This window comes from Schistocerca serialis, chromosome 9 (genome assembly GCF_023864345.2).
Source record: "Schistocerca serialis cubense isolate TAMUIC-IGC-003099 chromosome 9, iqSchSeri2.2, whole genome shotgun sequence".
Classification (NCBI taxonomy): Eukaryota; Metazoa; Arthropoda; class Insecta; order Orthoptera; family Acrididae; genus Schistocerca; species Schistocerca serialis.
In genome coordinates this window covers 249,659,987-249,679,600 of record NC_064646.1, presented here as the reverse complement: position 1 = coordinate 249,679,600, position 19,614 = coordinate 249,659,987, and the positions used below count along the sequence as shown (strand labels likewise).

The 19,614-nt window shown below is 41.8% G+C and overlaps 1 protein-coding gene across 1 annotated transcript in view; it reads left to right on the top strand.

Annotated features, from left to right (window-relative positions):
• Positions 1-14,485, top strand: part of LOC126418482 (flexible cuticle protein 12-like) — a 30,156-nt gene extending 15,671 nt beyond the window's left edge. The window contains exon 3 of the mRNA XM_050085259.1: positions 13,967-14,485. Coding sequence (XP_049941216.1) covers positions 13,967-14,243 — 277 coding nt within the window. The 3' untranslated portion in view covers positions 14,244-14,485. The remainder of the gene's footprint in view (positions 1-13,966) is intronic.
• Positions 14,486-19,614: the final 5,129 nt, after the last annotated feature.

The following is a 19,614-nucleotide window of genomic DNA, read 5'->3' as shown; positions in this document are numbered from 1 at the left end:
CACTACATTGCTCTTCCTCGTTATCATTGACTCTAACGTCTCATTATCACTGGCTCTCACCCAGTTCCCCTTCCTACTCCTTTTTATTCCTATCCCATTGGCACTGTTTCCTCCACACTTTTCCTACCAGGGTTCTGTCAACTGTGTTCCACGGCCACTATGTCACTCTCTTTCTCTTCCATTGTCATTGTCTCTTTCGCTCTTCCTATACCATAACCACTGTCTACTATCTTCCAGTATGTATTTCTTTTCCGTCTCTTACCGCAACCACTATCACCTTCTCTCTCAGCACAGAAAAGCGCGAATACGTTCGGGTGCCAAAATTTTTCGGAAAACTTTTAAAGTTGCCGAGAAAGTGAGAATGAGGCAATTAGGACCCCAATCCTCAATCATAATCTTTTAAACAGGGGCGTATTCCTCTTTTTTTGCTCCAGTAGGGGCATTTTTTTCCGATGGTTCGCGTCTCTTACCTGCCACAGTCGGACATGTCGCTCATACGAAAAGAACATGGACCAGAAAAATTTTGATAGTTACACAGGACTTACGTGAACCTGAAACATCGTAAAGCTAATTTTACACCTCGAGACCATATTTTATGTCGACAAAAATTTTTCATGTTTTTCAGTACTACAACAAGAGATTCTTAGAATTCTGATGATAACGGGAACACTTTACAGCAATTTTTCTTGTACAAGTAAGATAAATTTGAGCCTCCGTACCTCTGAATGGATAAAGATATCAAAAAAATTTCAAGATTGTTCGAGACCTGGATCTTCGGAATAGATCGTAAAAATTATAGCACACTGCTGTGAATAGCCTTCTTGGAATCCGTGGCTCGATTTTGTAACCCAAATATCATGTTATTGGGGTGTTTCTCGGTAACGGATAAAGATGTTTGAAAACGCGAAGAAGGCTGTTTCAGCTGAATGCCAATAGAATATGCCGCTAAAATTTGAACAATATGTTGATGGTGAAAATTATAGTGAAAAATATGGTGGAAATCGCTTTTTTCGAGTTTTCTCATAAATCGCGCATGAACTAAATGGTGCCTCTAGAATCCCCAGAAAGCACAGAACCGTATACCACATCTAATGAAAAAAGAATCAACCAATTTGCACTGTTTATCTATGCTGGAAAGAGCGTGTAATATTCAAACTTTGCTCTATAGTGCAGTATAGCTACAGTAATACGATCCTCCTATTGCGGATAGAAATAGACCCTAGCTCAAGGGATAGCCAAAACACTTCACCCTAAATTTCTATCGCCAACAAGGCCCCGGAAAAAACCCTTTGCTATGCTCGGCGTTTTGGAACGTATTGGTACCTCATGCTCTCGCAATCTTACCGATTAGCTAAAATTTAGACGTAACTCAAGGAGGTGTTCTTCATTCTTATTGCTCTTACCGATAGCATATTTCCCGGGTTCGATTCCCGGCGGAGTCAGGGATTTTCTCTGACTCGTGATGAACGGGTGTCGTGTGATGTCCTTAGGTTAGTTAGGTTTAAGTAGTTCTAAGTTCTAGGGGACTGATGACCATAGGTTTTAAGTCCCATGGTGCTCAGAGCCATTTGAACCATTTTTTGATAGCATATTCTTTTGTATATCTTTCTTTTTCTTTTGCCTTCCCCCACTGCAAAGTTCTTCTAGTTCTTTTTCCTCCTCTCTTAATCCTACAATGGAGCCCACATCCTGTCGAAAAGACGTCTTCAGTTCCTGCCCCTCCTTCAGCGTTCCTATGCCCCTTATTACTCGTTTTTTCGTTTTCCAAACCGAGTTATCCATTCAATGTATTCATATACTCTAACTCTTCATAGTCTGTTTCTGACGTCAAAATGTATACCCTGACTACTGATAAACTATATGTTATTCTTGTTACGTTGGTTTTCTGCCTGAGAATATCCTGTAACTGAACTGTTCTCACCAATTCACTCTCTGCCCTAGATTCATATTCATAAATAGTCCCACTCCCTTTTTACTCAGAGATTTATGCATTCCGTACTTCCTGTTCTAACATTTATGCAAATATTGCAACTTATCTGACAACAAATACTTTAGCAACATTTTGCTTTTGTAAATTACCATCATTGTATAGAAACATCCGTATGGGTATGTGTGTGAAGATTTAAACAGTATGCATCTTCAGAGTTTAAGAAAGTGTTGAATCTTGATCACCATTACTTAGAAGCAAGGACATTTCGAAAAGTAGTCGAAATGTTACGAAATACAAAAATATTAACCATGTAAGTAAAGCAAAACTAACGCATTTTATCACAGAAAATTTTCTATGTAGTTTTAATTCGAACTTATGCCCAGTTATAGTAAAGTAGTTCTGTTCGTTAGAACCTTTTTTTATATGTAGAACCACCACCGCAGTGAACTTCCGCCATAACGAAAATCAACCAACATGGCATGTTCAGCACAAGCTAAATGTAGTTTTAGACGTGGGACCTGTCAGCTAGAAAGCAGTAACTGAGCCATTGGTTGACTCACTATCATCAGTAACAGTGGCTGGTTGCAATTTAACGTGTATTTTTCACAACCACTACCTCTCCAAATCAATTTTCAACAATAACATATCAACAGTACTCTCAGACTTGAATCAAACTTTTGTTTTATTTCATGACCTTCACGTAGGAGTACGAAACAACACGCTCACTCGTCAGTTTCATGCCTAGTGGCTCGTGTGTTGCTTCACAGCCGCTCTGCGGCTGGCATGGCCCGGTGGTTGACCGAAGCGGTGCGGCACCTCGACCTACATTTGCACTCTGGTTGATTGAATACTAGCCACAAAGATCTCAACACGCTATTAGATAGCATCGAATTATGCTTCTGTGTAAGGCTAACCATAGTTGGTAAAATACAAAAAACTAGTAAAAAATAGTGAATACTCAATAGAAACCATCTTCAGGACCCTCCTAAAAGCTAGTAATTTGCTTTACCTGCATGAAAGCCTACATACCGTGTGATCAAAAAGTCAGTATAAATTTGAAAAGTTAATAAACTACGGAATAATGTAGACAGAGAGGTAAAAATTGACACACATGCTTGCCATGACGTGGGGTTTTATTAGAACCACCCCATATTGCTAGAAGCGTGAAAGATTTCTTGCGCGTGTCGTTTGGTGATGATCGTGTGCTCAGCCAACACTTTCGTCATGCTTGGCCTCCCAGGTCCCCAGACCTCAGTCCGTGCGATTATTGGCTTTGGGGTTACCTGAAGTCGCAAGTGTATCGTGATCGACCGACATCTCTACGGATGCTGAAAGACAACATCCGACGCCAATGCCTCACCATAACTCCGGACATGCTTTGCAGTGCTGTTCACAACATTATTCCTCGTCTACAGCTATTGTTCAGGAATGATGGTGGACATATTGAGCATTTCCTGTAAAGAACATCATCTTTGCTTTGTCTTACTTTGTTATGCTAATTATTGCTATTCTGATCAGATGAAGCGCCATCTATCGGACGTATTTTTAACCTTTTGTATTTTTTTGGTTCTAATAAAACCCCATCTCATTCTAAGCATGTGTGTCAATTTGTACCTCTCTATCTACATTATTCCGTGATTTATTCAATTTTCAAATTTGTACTGACTTTTTGAGCACCCGGTATATCTAGGATGTCATTTGAGAATAAAAGCTTTGTTTTGTCATGTTCTCGTTGTGAGAAACGAAGACTAGGACTTAACGTGCCGTCGAAGATGAGGTAATTTAGAGACGGAGCAGAAACTACGATTGGCGAAGTATAGGGAAGGAAATCGCCCGGACCCTATCAAAAGAACTATTCTGTCATCTGCCTGAAGTGATTTAGAAAAATGATGCATAAAACTAAATCTGCATGGCCATACGTGGATTTGAACTGCTAGCCTCACAAATACGAGTCTCTCACCCCTGCATCACATCTGCTTGTGTGTGTGTGTGTGTGTGGGGGGGGGGGGGTGATCTGGTTGGGGGTGGGAGGGCAGGATTTCCATCTCCTCTCACAGTCCATCTATTCGCTCTCTTTTCTTGCTTCTTCGGCTAGCTTCTTGACGTTAATTCTTTATGTTTTTTTTGCTTTATATTATAAAAAACATTAACTGTGTTTCTTAAAATTACACCCCTGTTGTTGATGAAACAGCGTTGATCCGAATGTAAATTAATCTGCTTGCAACTGGAAGTATCCTCTTCCGTAACATCTCTCTGTAGTTTCCGTTGTCAGCAAACTATAGCGTTTCGATGAAGTTTACGAAGTCTTACTACCGGAACACCATTGTTCATTGTCGTACCTGTTCTGAGACACGTAAGGTCATCTGTCTACGTAGCAGACGGTGCTTCTAATTGTATCAGTTATTACGGCTCTTCCAGTTCCATTTCGTAATCATGTGGAGAAAATCTCTGTCTTCATTATATTATAATCTATCTGATACCTTCTAGTATCTCCAGGATTCTTACATGTATACTCTCTTTCAAATTCTAAAGGTGGCAGGGTCAAAACACAGGTAGCGAAAGGCTATTTACAATTGGTACAGAAACCAGATGGCAGTTGTAAGAGTCGAGGGGCATGAAAGGGAAGCAGCGGTTGGGAAGGGAGTGAGACAGGGTTGTAACCTCTCCCCGATCTCATTGAATCTGTATATTGAGCAAGCAGTAAAGGAAACAAAATAAAAATTCGGAGTAGGTATTACAATCCATGGAGAAGACATAAAAAAGCTGAGGTTCTCCGATGACATAGTAATTCTGTCAGAGAGAGCAAAGGACTTGGAAGAGCAGTTGAACGGAATGGACAGTGTCTTGAAAGGAGGATATAAGATGAACATCAACAAAAGCAAAACGAGGATAATGGAATGTAGTCGAATTAAGTCGGGTGATGCTGAGGGAATTAGATTAGGAAATGAGACACTTAAAGGTGTTTTGCTATTTGGAGAGTAAAATAACTGATGATGGTCGAAGTAGAGAGGATATAAAATGTAGACTGACAATGGCAAGGAAAGCGTTTCTGAAGAAGAAAAATTTGTTAACATCGAGTATAGGTTTAAGTGTCAGGAAGTCGTTTCTGAAAGTATTTGTATGGAGTGTAGCCATGTTTGGAAGTGAAACATGGACGATAAATAGTTTGGACAAGAAGAGAATAGAAGCTTTCAAAATGTGGTGCTACAGAAGAATGCTGAAGATTAGATGGATAGATCACATAACTAATGAGTAGGTATTGAATAGAATTGGGGAGAAGAGGAGTTTGTGGCACAAAATGACAAGTAGAAGGGACCGGTTAGTAGGACATGTTGTGAGGTATCAAGGAATCACAAACTTAGCATTGGATGGCAGCGCGGAGGGTAAAATCGTAGAGGGAGACCAAGAGATGAATATACTAAGCAGATTCAGAAGGATGTAGGTTGCAGTAAGTACTGGGAGATGAAGAAGCTTGCACAGGATAGAGTAGCATGGAGAACTGCATCAAACCAGTCTCAGGACTGAAGACCACAACAACAACAACAACAACAACATGGAGAAAAGGGAGAATGATAAATTCAGAACCCCCGTGGGTGCTGTAATTACTCCACACCTGTAATCGGAATCCTTATGTGAGGTGTAGTATATCCCTAGGTTCTTCATTTAAAGCTAGTCCTGGGTGTTTTGTAAGCAGGTCTCCTAGAGATAGTTTATTTCTCTCTTCAAGACTGCCACTCTCCCATCCATCAAACAAACTGTGACCATTCGTGCTGTCATTTGTATATGTTCAATACCCCCTGATAGATATACTTGATATGGCTCCTACACAAATTCTAGACTAGGTTTACAATTGTTTTGTAAGCAGTCTCCTTTGTAGACATTGCATTCTACCAATGAACAGAAGTTATCTACCTGCATTTTCTACGAATAAACCTTCCAGTTCACATACCTAAAAATTATTAGTCCCATGTATTTGTATGAGCTGACCGACTCCATCGGTCACTCACTGTTATTACAGTCATAGGATACGTTGCCTCGCCTTATAAAGTGCACAGTTTTTCCATTACTGTTCATTTAAAACAAGTTGCCGAATTTTAAAAAACTCAGCAATCTTATCAACATCCATTGAATATTTGTTCAGTTTTCTCAGACAGTAAGTCATTATGAAAACACGCTGAGATTTGTATTAAATAATTAAAATGCAGCATGAATCCTAAGGCTCTCAGCAAGCTTGCAAGTACATCAATACGTGTCAACAGCTCTTCAGCCAAGGTAACTTGCTGCCGTCTCCATACCAATACGTTGTCAAACCAATGAAAAACTTCGCTTAATACCCCATAAGAACGTTCTGTCAATAAGTATTTGCGTGCTACTGAGTGAGATGCTTTTTGAGAGTCAAAACGTGCTCCATCTTTCTGACTTTCAGGATGTCATGCGAGAAATGTGGGAGTTTTCAGACGAACGAGTGCCGGCCGGAGTGGCCGTGCGGTTCTAGGCGCTACAGTCTGGAGCCGAGCGACCGCTACGGTCGTAGGTTCGAATCCTGCCTCGGGCATGGATGTGTGTGATTTCTTTAGGTTAGTTAGGTTTTATTAGTTCTAAGTTCTAGGCGTCTGATGACCTCAGAAGTTAAGTCGCATAGTGCTCAGAGCCATTTGATTCGAACCAGACGAACGATATTTTCGGAATCCATGCCGATTAGCATGGAGAACCTTATTCTGTTCGTGATAACTCATTATGTTTCAGGTCAGAATATGTTCTAATATTCTACAACAAACTGATGTCATTGATACTTGACAGTATTTTTGTGGATCACTTCTGCTGCCTTCTTGTAGACGAATATGATCTGTGCTCTCTTCCAACTACGGAATACAATCAAACTGAAGGTGTTCCGAATGCTGCATTGTGTACACTCCACAAGACGCTGAAGCGTCTTAGGTACGTTCATTAACCAGTAAGTTCGCGGAGAATGCTGAAGAAATAATGGTTCTACTTTCTACCACCAGGAGCAAATTTGTCGCTGTCAGCAGTCAGGATGTGATGTGGGTGCAACAAAAGGGGAGGAACGATCAAACACATGTTAACGTGGTTCAGGCACGTTTAGTATTATACGGTTACAAGTTACAACATGTGTTCTGTTTGGTTTCCCGACTCAGCAACGTGCTGCGTCCATAACAAGGCATAGTCGATAGCTGCTCGCAACACAGCCACTGTCATTAGAGTGACAGGTCTTCGTATCAGGAAATGTCCAAGTACATTCTTGATGGACAAATATCCCCACAACCAGAAGTCTCTTAGATTTAGGTCGAGGGATCTAAGGCCACGCTTCTTGAAATTGCCTAGAGATGATGCAGTCGTTACCGAAGATTGCCCAAAGCAAATTTTTCATGTGGCAGGCGGCATGTGGTGTCGCCGAATTTTGCATGAAAATAGTGTGTGGACGCAGTTACGTTCCTGAAAATCTGGAATCACATGTTGCACAAGGACGTCCTTACGACGTGCAAATTTCACTGTACTTCTAACAGGAGCGCGAGGGGTCATTTCCTAGAAGAGGAACGGATAGAAAATTAAAGAATTTGTGAAACCACACAAAGCTGAGTGCTGTGGATGTTCCTGCACGGTATGTGGCGGCATAGAACCTCATATGCGACTGCTCTGTGCAGAGTGAAAGGAGCCTCATCTAGCCTATCTTGGGGCTTCATTTGGTTCACGTTCTGAAAGTTGTATGGATATCAATATAAAATGCGCCGCAAAATCTTTGATCTTGCCCGCAAAAGGCAAAGGTCCCGAACTCGAGTCTCGATCCGGCACACAGTTTTAATCTGCCAGGAAGGATCAATCTTTGAGCTGTTTGACAGGGGAGAGACAATTCCCGTGACACAGCTCAATCACTGGTTGCAGAATCTGAGGCACGGTCAACTACAGCTACAGCAAATTCCTAACAACTGACATAGGAAGGGGCCGCCTACCTTTCCCTACTGCACTACCTAATTTACCTGTTTCTCCAAATTTCTTGATCATATTCTTTAGTCCATTTATTGACATGGGGCCTCTTCTCAGCTGTTTCTGAAAGCGACATTTCCGCTGTTCGGCGCTGCTATAGGTGCCATGCTGACAAAACAACTTTACCAGTAGCGCACGGTCTTTCTTCTCAGTGAAGTTGCGTTTCTTACGGAAAGCTGTAATTATTTTAACCCTCTACACCAACAGTCACTTCACTATAGAGATTAATACGAGTCGACAACTGACAAACAGCATACTGACGGCAAAGCAGGCAAATTCCACATTATGGCTGCTTACAGCGCCGTACTTCCACCTGGTGCTAGGTACTGGAAATGTGTTTTCTTTTTTTTTTCAGCAGTGTCTGCGAGCGCACCGATTAATGAACACATCTGCGACATTTCACCTTCCTGCAACGTATACAGCCTGTGCTGTAGCACTAGGAACATTGGCAATTGCATTAGAGCAAACCGACAACTGTCATGGTTTTTGCTCTAGAATTCTACGGTACATTATCGTTAAAAGACGGGCTAACTCAGCTGCGTGTTCGATATAGTGACTGATACCGATTCCGTAGGTTCCTAGAGTTGTGTTCAATTTTAGAAATATGACCTGTTTCCAGAGGTCACTGACATCCATATCACTCATCTTTGAAGTGAAGCGACAGTTAAATTGGCGCTATAAGGTTAGAAACAGATTTCAACATATCTCCTTTAGCTGCGTTACATTAAACTTTAGATCCCGTCTCGTCCATGAGAGTGCGGGCACTAACTTTCGTACCACTAACAGTCTTTATATACGAAAAAAATTTCTTTGGATATTATGAGAGGTTTTTCGATAGTGTTCTGCTAAGGCAGTCGTTGAAAGCTTCACGCATTAAAATCTTGACAGTCAAACTCGTTCCTATCAGTATCTCTATACATAGCCCTATGATTTATTTTATACCTATTGTACAGTATCTTATGTTTATTAAGAAGTTTCGTTACACTGACATTATACTATGGAGGATCCCTCCCATCCAGATTTGTTCTACTAGGCACATATCTGTCGCATACAAGGGCAACTATTCTGTTACACTTGATTCACAGTTCTTCTACACGCTCCTGTCCATTGCTAAATATTTCACCTTGTCAGAGTAGCACAATCTATATGATAATGTATTTATTTACGATAACCGGTTTCAATCAGTGCAGGTCATCTTCAAAACTTAAAATTAATGTTAATCTTAAAATTAAACTGCTGAACGGAACAACACGAAAGTTACTACTACCAGAGAAGTTGCTGTCAGCTCCGAATGTCCCAGGCGTAATGGGTGTGATTGACTACATCATATCACTATCAGTGATAGGATGCCATTATTCGTGCCTGTCGGTGCATCACAACTTGACAATTCGCTCTACAGTTGTCGCTCAGCATTGGAAGTTCCTCTACCAATGATCGAGCCTCTCGGATATTCAAAGAGGTGCTGACGATGGGTTCCACGAATACTCAGAGCGGACCACAAGATTAAGAGAAAGGGCATTTCATCTTAATTGTTGGAGCTTAAAGATTCTCTACGGGGAACACACTTTGAAGATGACGAGAGTGTCTGTCATGCAGTGAAAACATGGCTATGCCTACAGGACGAGAGCTTTTACCAGCAGGGAATACATGCTCTTCCACATCGTTGGCGTACGGCCATAGAAACTGATGGAAACTACGTAGAAAAATAGGACATGGAAAAGACATGTTGATGTATATTGTCAACAAATTCTGACTCTTGACAACAAATACGTTCTGAGAAAAAAACTGGGGCAAAAGTAATTCTGGCCTTCATTTCTATATTTTCTAGCTCCCTTAAATTGTTAAACTGGGTAAAATAACGACTAGCATTTGATAATTACTCTTTAGTATGAACATTGGTGTACGCTGTACTCACACATACCTTGAACTGAACGGTCAGTGTGCATTTGCCTTGTGTTTTCATTTGTTTACTCTCATCTCAAGAAAGCTGGTGAGTTACGTCACTATATACTATTACAGTAGAGTCGAAGTCAGTTCAGTGTAATGTTTTTAATAATGTCATGTTTACGTGAGTGGTACAATGTGATAGACACGTTTCTGAAAAATTCTTGATGAGAGGAAGTGTCCTGCCGCATAAGAAATAGAGGTTGCTACTCAAAAAGAGATGCACTGCTGTTCATGTCTTCGTAACTAACAAAGTTACAAGAAAGACAAAAACGCTGGTTAATGTCTCCATAGTAAGTACTCAATATTGGCTTGGAACATTGATTATTTTCCTTCGGGACGAAAAATTATTAAAATAATGATTTATTTTCACGAAAACAATGTATTAAATTCTTCTTTCATAATTCTTGAAGACTGTATCTACATCTACATCCATACTCCGCAAGCCACCTGATGGCGTGTGGCAGAGGGTACCTTGAGTACCTCTATCAGTTCTCCATTCTATTCAAGTCTCCTATAGTTCGAGGAAAGAAGGATTGTCGGTATGCCTCTGTGTGGGCTCCAATCTCTCTGATTTTATCCTCATGGTCTCTTAGCGAGACAGACGTAGGAGGGAGCAACATACTGCTTGACTCCTCGGTGAAGGTATGTTCTCGAAACTTCAAAAGCCCATACCGAGCTACTGAGCGTCTCTCCTGCAGAGTCTTCCATTGGAGTTTATCTATCACCTCCGTAACGCTTTCGCGATTACTAAATGATCCTGTAACGAAGCGAGCTGCTCTCCGTTGGATCTCCTCTATCTCTTCTATCAACCCCATCTGGTACGGATCCCACACTGGTGAGCAATATTCAAGCAGTGAGCGAACAAGTGTACTGTAACCTACTTCCTTTGTTTTCGGACTGCATTTCCTTAGGATTCTTCCAATGAATATCAGTTTGGCATTTGCTTTAGCGACGATCAACTTTATATGATCATTCCATTTTAAATCACTCCTAATGCCTACTCCCAGATAATTTATGGAATTAACTGCTTCCAGTTGCTGACCTGCTATATTGTAGCTAAATGATAAGGGATCTTTCTTTCTATGTATTCGCAGCAGATTACACTTTTCTACATTGAGATTCAATTGCCATTCCCTGCACCATGCGTCGATTCGCTGCGGATCCGCCGGCATTTCAGTACAATTTTCCGTTGTTACAACCTCTCGATATAGAATCATCCGCAAAAAGCCTCAGTGAACTTCCGATGTTATCCACAAGGTCATTAATATATATTGTGAATAACAACGATTCTACGGCACTCCCCTGCGGCACACCTGAAATCACTCTTACTTCAGAAGACTTCTCTCCATTGAGAATGATATGCTGCGTTCTGTTATCTAGGAACTCTTCAATCCAATCACACAATTGGTCTGATAGTCCATATGCTCTTACTTTGTTCATTAAACGACTGTGAGAAACTGTATCGAACGCCTTGCGGAAGTCAAGAAACACGGCATCTACCTGGGAACCCGTGTCTATGGCCCTCTGAGTCTCGTGGACGAATAGCGCGAGCTGGGTTTCACACGATCGTCTTTTTCGAAACCCATGCTGATTCCTACAGAGTAGATTTCTAGTCCCCAGAAAAGTCGTTATCCTCGAAGATAATACGTGTTCCAAAATTCTACAACTGATCGACGTTAGAGATATAGGTCTATAGTTTTGCACATCTGTTCGACGTCCCTTCTTGAAAACGGGGATGACCTGTGCCCTTTTCCAATCCTTTGGAACGCTACGCTCTTCTAGAGACCTATGGTACACCGCTGCAAGAAGGGGGGCAAGTTCCTTCGCGTACTCTATGTAAAATAGAACTGGTATCCCATCAGGTCCAACGGCCATTCCTCTTTTGAGCGATTTTTTATTGTTTCTCTATCCCTCTGTCGACTATTTCGATATCTACCATTTTGTCATCTGTGCGACAATCTAGGGAAGGAACTACAGTGCAACTTCCTCTGTGAAACAGCTTTGGAGAAAGACATACAGTATTTCGGCCTTTAGTCTGTCATCCTCTGTTTCAGTACCATTTCGGTCACAGAGTGTCTGGACATTTTGTTTTGATCCACCTACCGCTTTGACATAAGACCAAAATTTCTTAGGATTTTCTGCCAAGGCAGTACATAGAACTTTACTTTCGAATTCATTGAACGCCTCTCGCATAGCCCTCCTCACACTACATTTCGCTTCGCGTAATTTTTGTTTCTCTGCAAGGCTTTGGCTATGTTTATGTTTGCTATCAAGTTCCCTTTGCTTCCGCAACAGTTTTCTAACTCGGTTGTTGTACCACGGTGGCTCTTTTTCCATCTCTTGCTTGGCACATACTCATCTAATGCATATTGTACGATGGTTATTAACTTTGTCCACTGATCCTCAACACTATCTGTACTTGAGACAAAACTTTTGTGTTGAGCCGTCAAGTACCCTGAAATGTGCTTTTTGTCACTTTTGTTAAACAGAAAGACCTTCCTACCTTTTTTAATATCTCTATTTACAGGTGTATAAGAAGGAATACACATTCTTTCCTAGAAAACCGATCGTAAGACGTACGAGGAGGTGGGTGAGCTGTAGCATCGAAGAGATGGAATAGAGCCATCGACGAGAACCAACATCAGGCCTCTTGTCGACAAATTCAGGAGATGGGGAAGTATACTTAACCAGGAACGTCCTGGACGACCATGAGCACCTGGAGCTACAGTCCGGAGCATTGCTGAGACCATTGAAAGAAGACCACGCGCTTCAGTTTGTTGGCTAAGCCGTGATTCTCGAAATTGCACGACCTATGTCTGACGTACTCTTTGGTTACGCTTACAAAGGCGACGTATCGCAACGAGGATATGCATCACCTGGAGAATGAAATTAATGCACCCATAAAGAAAAGTGTTATGACATTTGTCTGGCCATGGGAAACGAAAACCTATTGGATGACATCCTTTCTTTAGACGAAGCCAAATTTTACAAATGTGGTTTTGTTGTCAGTCTCAGCTGCCAGATATGGGCCGGCAACAATACCCCTGAAGTGCAAGAATAGCAGAGAAACACCCTGAAACCGAACGTATAGCTAGGTATGGCCAAGGCTAATATTAATGGAACATTAGTTTCTGCAAAGTAGACGATAACAAAGACATGTTACGTTGACGTGCTTGAGCTTTTCCTGTAACAGCGACTGGAGTTTTATAGATTTCTGAATTCTGTTGTGTACCAGAAAGATGAGCCACCTTTCATTTTGCTCTCATTGTTCGATATTATCTTAACCGCATGCAGCCTGGATGGTGGAACGGTAGAAGTTCATTGCGTAGATGGGCCTCTATGTCGCTTGACTTTCCACACATTCCATGTGTACAAGATTCAAGTCAGTACCCTGCCATAGCTGCACGGCCTGATTGTGGAGGCCGGTAAGAGTATCACACCTGACGTGATCAGCTACCGAACGAATTGTGGTGGGCGTGAAAAAAATGCTTCAAATGGCTCTGAGCACCATAGGACTCAACATCTGAGGTCATCAGTCCCCTAGAACTTAGAACTACTTAAACCTAACTAACCTAAGGACACCACACACATCCATGCCCGAGACAGGATTCGAAACTGCGACCGTAGCTGTCACGCGGTTCCGGACTGAAGCGCCTAGAACCGCACGGCCACCGCGGCCGGCGGGGGTGAAAAGGTGATGTCTTTTTCGTTGACGTGCAGCTTGGCCACGTTGAACATTCGTGATTTCTTATGCTTCATATGTGCCATATGTGTGTGTGTGTGTGTGTGTGTGTGTGTGTGTATGTTTTAAAAAGGTGTTTCATCAACACGCATTATATGTGTTATCACAGATTGAATTTTAGTACCAATTCGTGGCCTTACCCCTACGGTAATTGTCGTCCTAACTCATACATTTACGAATGTGGTTGGTTGAAGTTGCTCCTGCCGTTTCCGATCCATGCACCCACATACACTGACAACCTTTCTGTGTATATGTGTGTGTGTGTGTGTGTGTGTGTGTGTGTGTGTGTGTGTGTGTGACACTATCCTCCGCAGTGATAATTTGTGGGTGTAATGCTTGCGCAGGTTCGAGACGGGCAACGGCATCCGGCAGGAGCAGTTCGGCACCGAGGGCGACGGCGTGCGCCTGCGGGGCAGCTTCTCGTGGCAGCCGCCAGACGCGGGCGGCGCCACCTACAGCGTCACCTACGAAGCCGACGAGAACGGCTACCGGCCCAAAGTCTCTTTCGGCACAGGACCCGTCGCGGTGCGCCCCCCACCGCTGCCACGTCCGACGAAACCGACACTCCAGCAAGCTGTGGCGATCATTGGAAGTAATGCGGCACTTACACTGGTCGGCTGAGCGGCCAGTCACTTCATGTCACCGAATTATTCACGTGCCTGAATATCAAAACCAATTTTTGAACCGACCCTTCAAATCAGTCGAGAAAGTGTGCAACGCCTACCCCTGTCACCTGGTACATTGCTGTTAACGTTTGGCAGCTAACAGCTCTAGTTTTCAGGAGATGTCACGGTCAGATTTATTTGTAATTTGTACAAATGCTTTAACCAACAACAAGATAGTTTCTTAAATTTATAACAGAGTTGCATAATTAAATTTGTGTAAAGACGTGTTCTTTAATTTTCCCTGTTTACATACCCTGTTATGTTTTAAATGGCAAAACTGCTATATTCTTGCGACAGTACAACTCATCCTCAAGTATTTTGTAATGAAGGCAATTACTCAAACTTGTTTCGAGCGACGTGCCTTCCAGCCAAAATTGTTAGATCAATGACAAAATTTTCCCAACATCATATGGCATCGCCAAAAATTTAATCTATTTATCGACACCCAGACTTGATAAATCCTCTGTCGAGAATCACACCTGTCTCAAAGAAACAACTTTACTGTTATAAATTCACAGGTTCTCATAAATAAGATACTGAGGTAGCAGTATTTTGTTTATGAATATGATGTCTCTGAGAAATGAACTAGTTTTGGCTATAGGTTATCAGTGTCACAGGATGATTAATAACAATACTGGTTTGCTCAAACAGTGTCCTAAAAATAATGACACTACTATACAAGCCTATTCTTTGTCATGAATCTCTCATGAGAGTCTGCTACAATAACTTACACTTACGTAACATTAAGCAAGATATTCCATATTATTTCAGAATATCGCATGTAAAAAGTCTTTATTATCACATACGTATTAGATTTTCGGCTCTGATTATATCATATACCGAAAATTCGTGATCTATAAAGATGAAGTCTCAGAAATCAAGAATTATTCTTCCTATAACCGTAATAGTTTCAACGATAGGATTATATATAATTAAACTTGAAGTTAAATGTATTTTACAATTATAAGGAATTCGTGTAAGAAGCGACTGCGTTAAAACGCTTTATAATATAACTTTGAGCTGATACACATTGGCAATATCCAGAGTAAAGATTCACACAAATTTAGGAAGAAACTAGCTCATCTGACAGAAAAAATTCTATGTAAACTGTGAGAATACGTATGAGAAATTGGGCATACGGCAGATCAAATAAAGCAATGTGTATAGAATCTCACAAAATCAAGGTTATATGTTCATAAAAGATTGAGACAGTAAACGAAGGCTCTTAACCAAAATGTGGCTTGCTGGCTAAGTAGCAAAATAGAAACATAAATGTGCAAGACTCAGTCCTAGGATCTACTCTCTCCTTTATTACTTCTTTTACCTTTGGCAATTATTTAAGAATGTAGAATGAAGTAAATTGCATGGTGGTTGACAGCGCTCATGTAAATGGGTGGTTAAGACAGTTCAGAGCAAATCGAAGGAGCACAACCACGTGTAATAGAGACTTGTAGTTTGCGTTCTTTCAATAAAGCTATACCTTACTTGGCCAGAAACGAAAATATGTTGCGGGTTTGAAAAATGTGAAAGAAAGTAAATCACAAATGTAAAATAGCTTCTACAACGGAAAATGTGAGAGTTTCATGGAAATTATGAAACGAACAAAGTATGGCAAGCTTCGAAAGTTTGATAATACAGACAGATCAAACTACAAGAAAAATAAGGAAACGAATAGCGAGGTCTTCGATGAATATTGGATGGATATTTGCGTAGTTGAAGCAATCAACAACACTCGTTTCTAAAGAAAATAACGATTTTCCAAAAGTAATGGCCAATATGATAAGTAAAGTTGAACGAGGCATAATGGAAGATGTCTGAAGACGTTGGTGCTTAAATTTTGGTACAAAGGTGGACTAAAAATAGGAATTTGATCAATTATCAGTAGAATCTCTCTGTAAATAAAACAAGACCGCCAAAAACTGATACTATGCTATGTTCATAAAAAATTGAAGTAGCCTCTCACTAAGCCGCAAAGTTTATCAGCCAATTCTAGAAGAATAGGATTTTTTCAGGTAGTACGAGAAATCGGCTTTAAAAGTGGGTGTACCATAATGGACTACTTGGAAGTCGTTAAAAACTATACTGAAGGGAAAAAAGGAAATTAATTAGCACATTAGCTACTCCACAAGCGAGAATATACCACTTAAACTGCTTCATTTGGAAGAAGGAAAGGATCCTACAATAATGGAAGGAGTCTGTCATCTGCCCTATACTAAAGAAAGGAAACCCAATGAGATGTAGAAACTATAGAGGAATCACACTACTACATACAGCTTATAAGATCTTGACATGTTGTTACCGTACCCACTAACACCACATGTGGTGAAAGTACTATTTCCGGCGTTGCTGCGACCGGTACCTGTGTCACATAAAGAGCGCGAAGAGACAACCACGTCTTCATGGTACCAAACATCTAAAATTACTGTAAGTTAGTTGCCAAGTGTCAGGAGACACCCGTCTTAGCGCTCTGAAATATTCCTCGTTATTTAGCGCAAATATCAACACATAGGGAAATTACGCTCTTTTCCCAACATAAGGACACGTCCCTTCGTCGCTCATACCAGTGCACTGAAGTAAACGAACATGTGGTTGGAGAACATGTTATTTCGTAACATCCAGTGGGGTAAAAGGTATCCTGTGAACACGCAGATCTAGCAAAGATACGCAGCGCTAATTGTGCATAACGCGGCGAAGATTCTAAGGCGTGTTCCCTTCTCTCACAACGCTAATTGATACTGGTTCCGAATTACTCGTCTCAGCGAAGCGCAGAACATCGCTTTCCTTGCTCATGTATGATTCAGTTACATTGAAATGATTCTGGTGGGAGACTAGCGTTGAGTATGTACGAGGATTCTCTTGTTGTGTGGACATCTTAACTCTTTTTGGAGACATCTATTCTATGACAGCAGAAGTTGCACAGAGTCACCAAACTATTGTAAGTAGTCAAATGATGTCTTCTCGAAAACAAAATGTGTGATTAAATGCGGAGCTCATCTCATTCGGAAAACATCCAAACTCATCGGTTTTCCATTTACCACATTTTGTCGGTGAGAAACACCGCTTCTGTCTCGTGATGTGATATGACATGTAGCTTTCGGTGTCAATGTCGGCCGGCCGCGGTGGTCTAGCGGTTCTAGGCGCTCAGTCAGGAACCGCGCGACTGCTACGGTCGCAGGTTCGAATCCTGCCTCGGGCATGGATGTGTGTGATGTCCTTAGGTTAGTTAGGTTTAAGTAGTTCTAAGTTCTAGGGGACTTATGACCACAGCTGTTGAGTCCCATAGTGCTCAGAGCCATTTGAACCATTTGTCAATGTCGGTTTATACATCACTGTCGAAACACAGAATGTACGGTGGTGTAAAACAGGGCGTCAAAACGATAACGGAAATATAACACACAAGAGTCCTCTAGTGGTCTTCTTCCTCCACAGTTTTAATGAAACGACTTGCTTCCATTTAAAAATACGTCCATATTTAGTGGCAGCTTCTCGTCGAACGTAAAATTTGCTGTGTGTTTTTGTCTACTACGAAACACGCTGTTCCCCATTGATATTTCATGCGTTTTAAGTACATGGAACAGCTATGTGCACGAGAATTTATTGACTGACACTAACTTTGAATGCTCTCAAACTGAAAGTCGGCTGGAACCATGACGACTTCATTTATTATCGTAGGGATTATTAGTTGGACGTTTACAAGACACTCACAAAATTAGGTATGCTCTGACTATTACTAAACTTCGCCACACATACCTGTCCATAACGAGTCAGACAATTTCACATTTATCACAAATCTCACTTGCAATGATCGGTACTTCTAACTGAAAAGAGCACTAACCAATGCTTAATGTACACGTATAAACAAAAAGGTACACAGAATCAGGAGATATCGCTTGAGTAAAACAAAGCACAGTTGTTAACGAGCAGAGAAATTTATGTTATGTGTGAAAGGCATTAGCTACAGTACTAGACCAGGAACATGATACAAGACATCGAATGTTCAACCTAAATGGAAATAACTTGGATATTACACTAGGTTAGATTTACTTTCATTCCAATTGATCCGTAGTGAGGAGGTCTTCCAGAATGTAGAACATGTCAGAGAAACAATAATACATGACAAATATTTACAACTGAAACAAATAAGCTAATGTACTTTCCACAGGTACAAGTAGAATGATCATCATTTTTTAATGAACACTATATGAAAGAATCATTTTACAAATACAAATGCACTGTATTTAAAATAAAAAAGATTTTATTTATAAGGAATAAACATATAATAGAACTCCTATAATACTTATTTACCATGAACACATTACTGCACTCAAATGGTGCAGAAGTTAGTTTGTACTAACACATACACATTTACAATGAACACATTACTAAATTGAAATTGTGCAGAAGTTATATATATATATATATATATATATATATATATATATATATATACACTCCTGGAAATGGAAAAAAGAACACATTGACACCGGTGTGTCAGACCCACCATACTTGCTCCAGACACTGCGAGAGGGCTGTACAGGCAATGATCACACGCACGGCACAGCGGACACACCAGGAACCGCGGTGTTGGCCGTCGAATGGCGCTAGCTGCGCAGCATTTGTGCACCGCCGCCGTCAGTGTCAGCCAGTTTGCCGTGGCATACGGAGCTCCATCGCAGTCTTTAACACTGGTAGCATGCCGCGACAGCGTGGACGTGAACCGTATGTGCAGTTGACGGACTTTGAGCGAGGGCGTATAGTGGGCATACGGGAGGCCGGGTGGACGTACCGCCGAATTGCTCAACACGTGGGGCGTGAGGTCTCCACAGTACATCGATGTTGTCGCCAGTGGTCGGCGGAAGGTGCACGTGCCCGTCGACCTGGGACCGGACCGCAGCGACGCACGGATGCACGCCAAGACCGTAGGGTCCTACGCAGTGCGGTAGGGGACCGCACCGCCACTTCCCAGCAAATTAGGGATACTGTTGCTCCTGGGCTATCGGCGAGGACCATTCGCGACCGTCTCCATGAAGCTGGGCTACGGTCCCGCACACCGTTAGGCCGTCTTCCGTTAACGCCCAACCATCGTGCAGCCCGCCTCCAGTGGTGTCGCGACAGGCGTGAATGGAGGGACGAATGGAGACGTGTCGTCTTCAGCGATGAGAGTCGCTTCTGCCTTGGTGCCAATGATGGTCGTATGCGTGTTTGGCGCCGTGCAGGTGAGCGCCACAATCAGGACTGCATACGACCGAGGCACACAGGGCCAACACCCGGCATCATGGTGTGGGGAGCGATCTCCTACACTGGCCGTACACCACTGGTGATCGTCG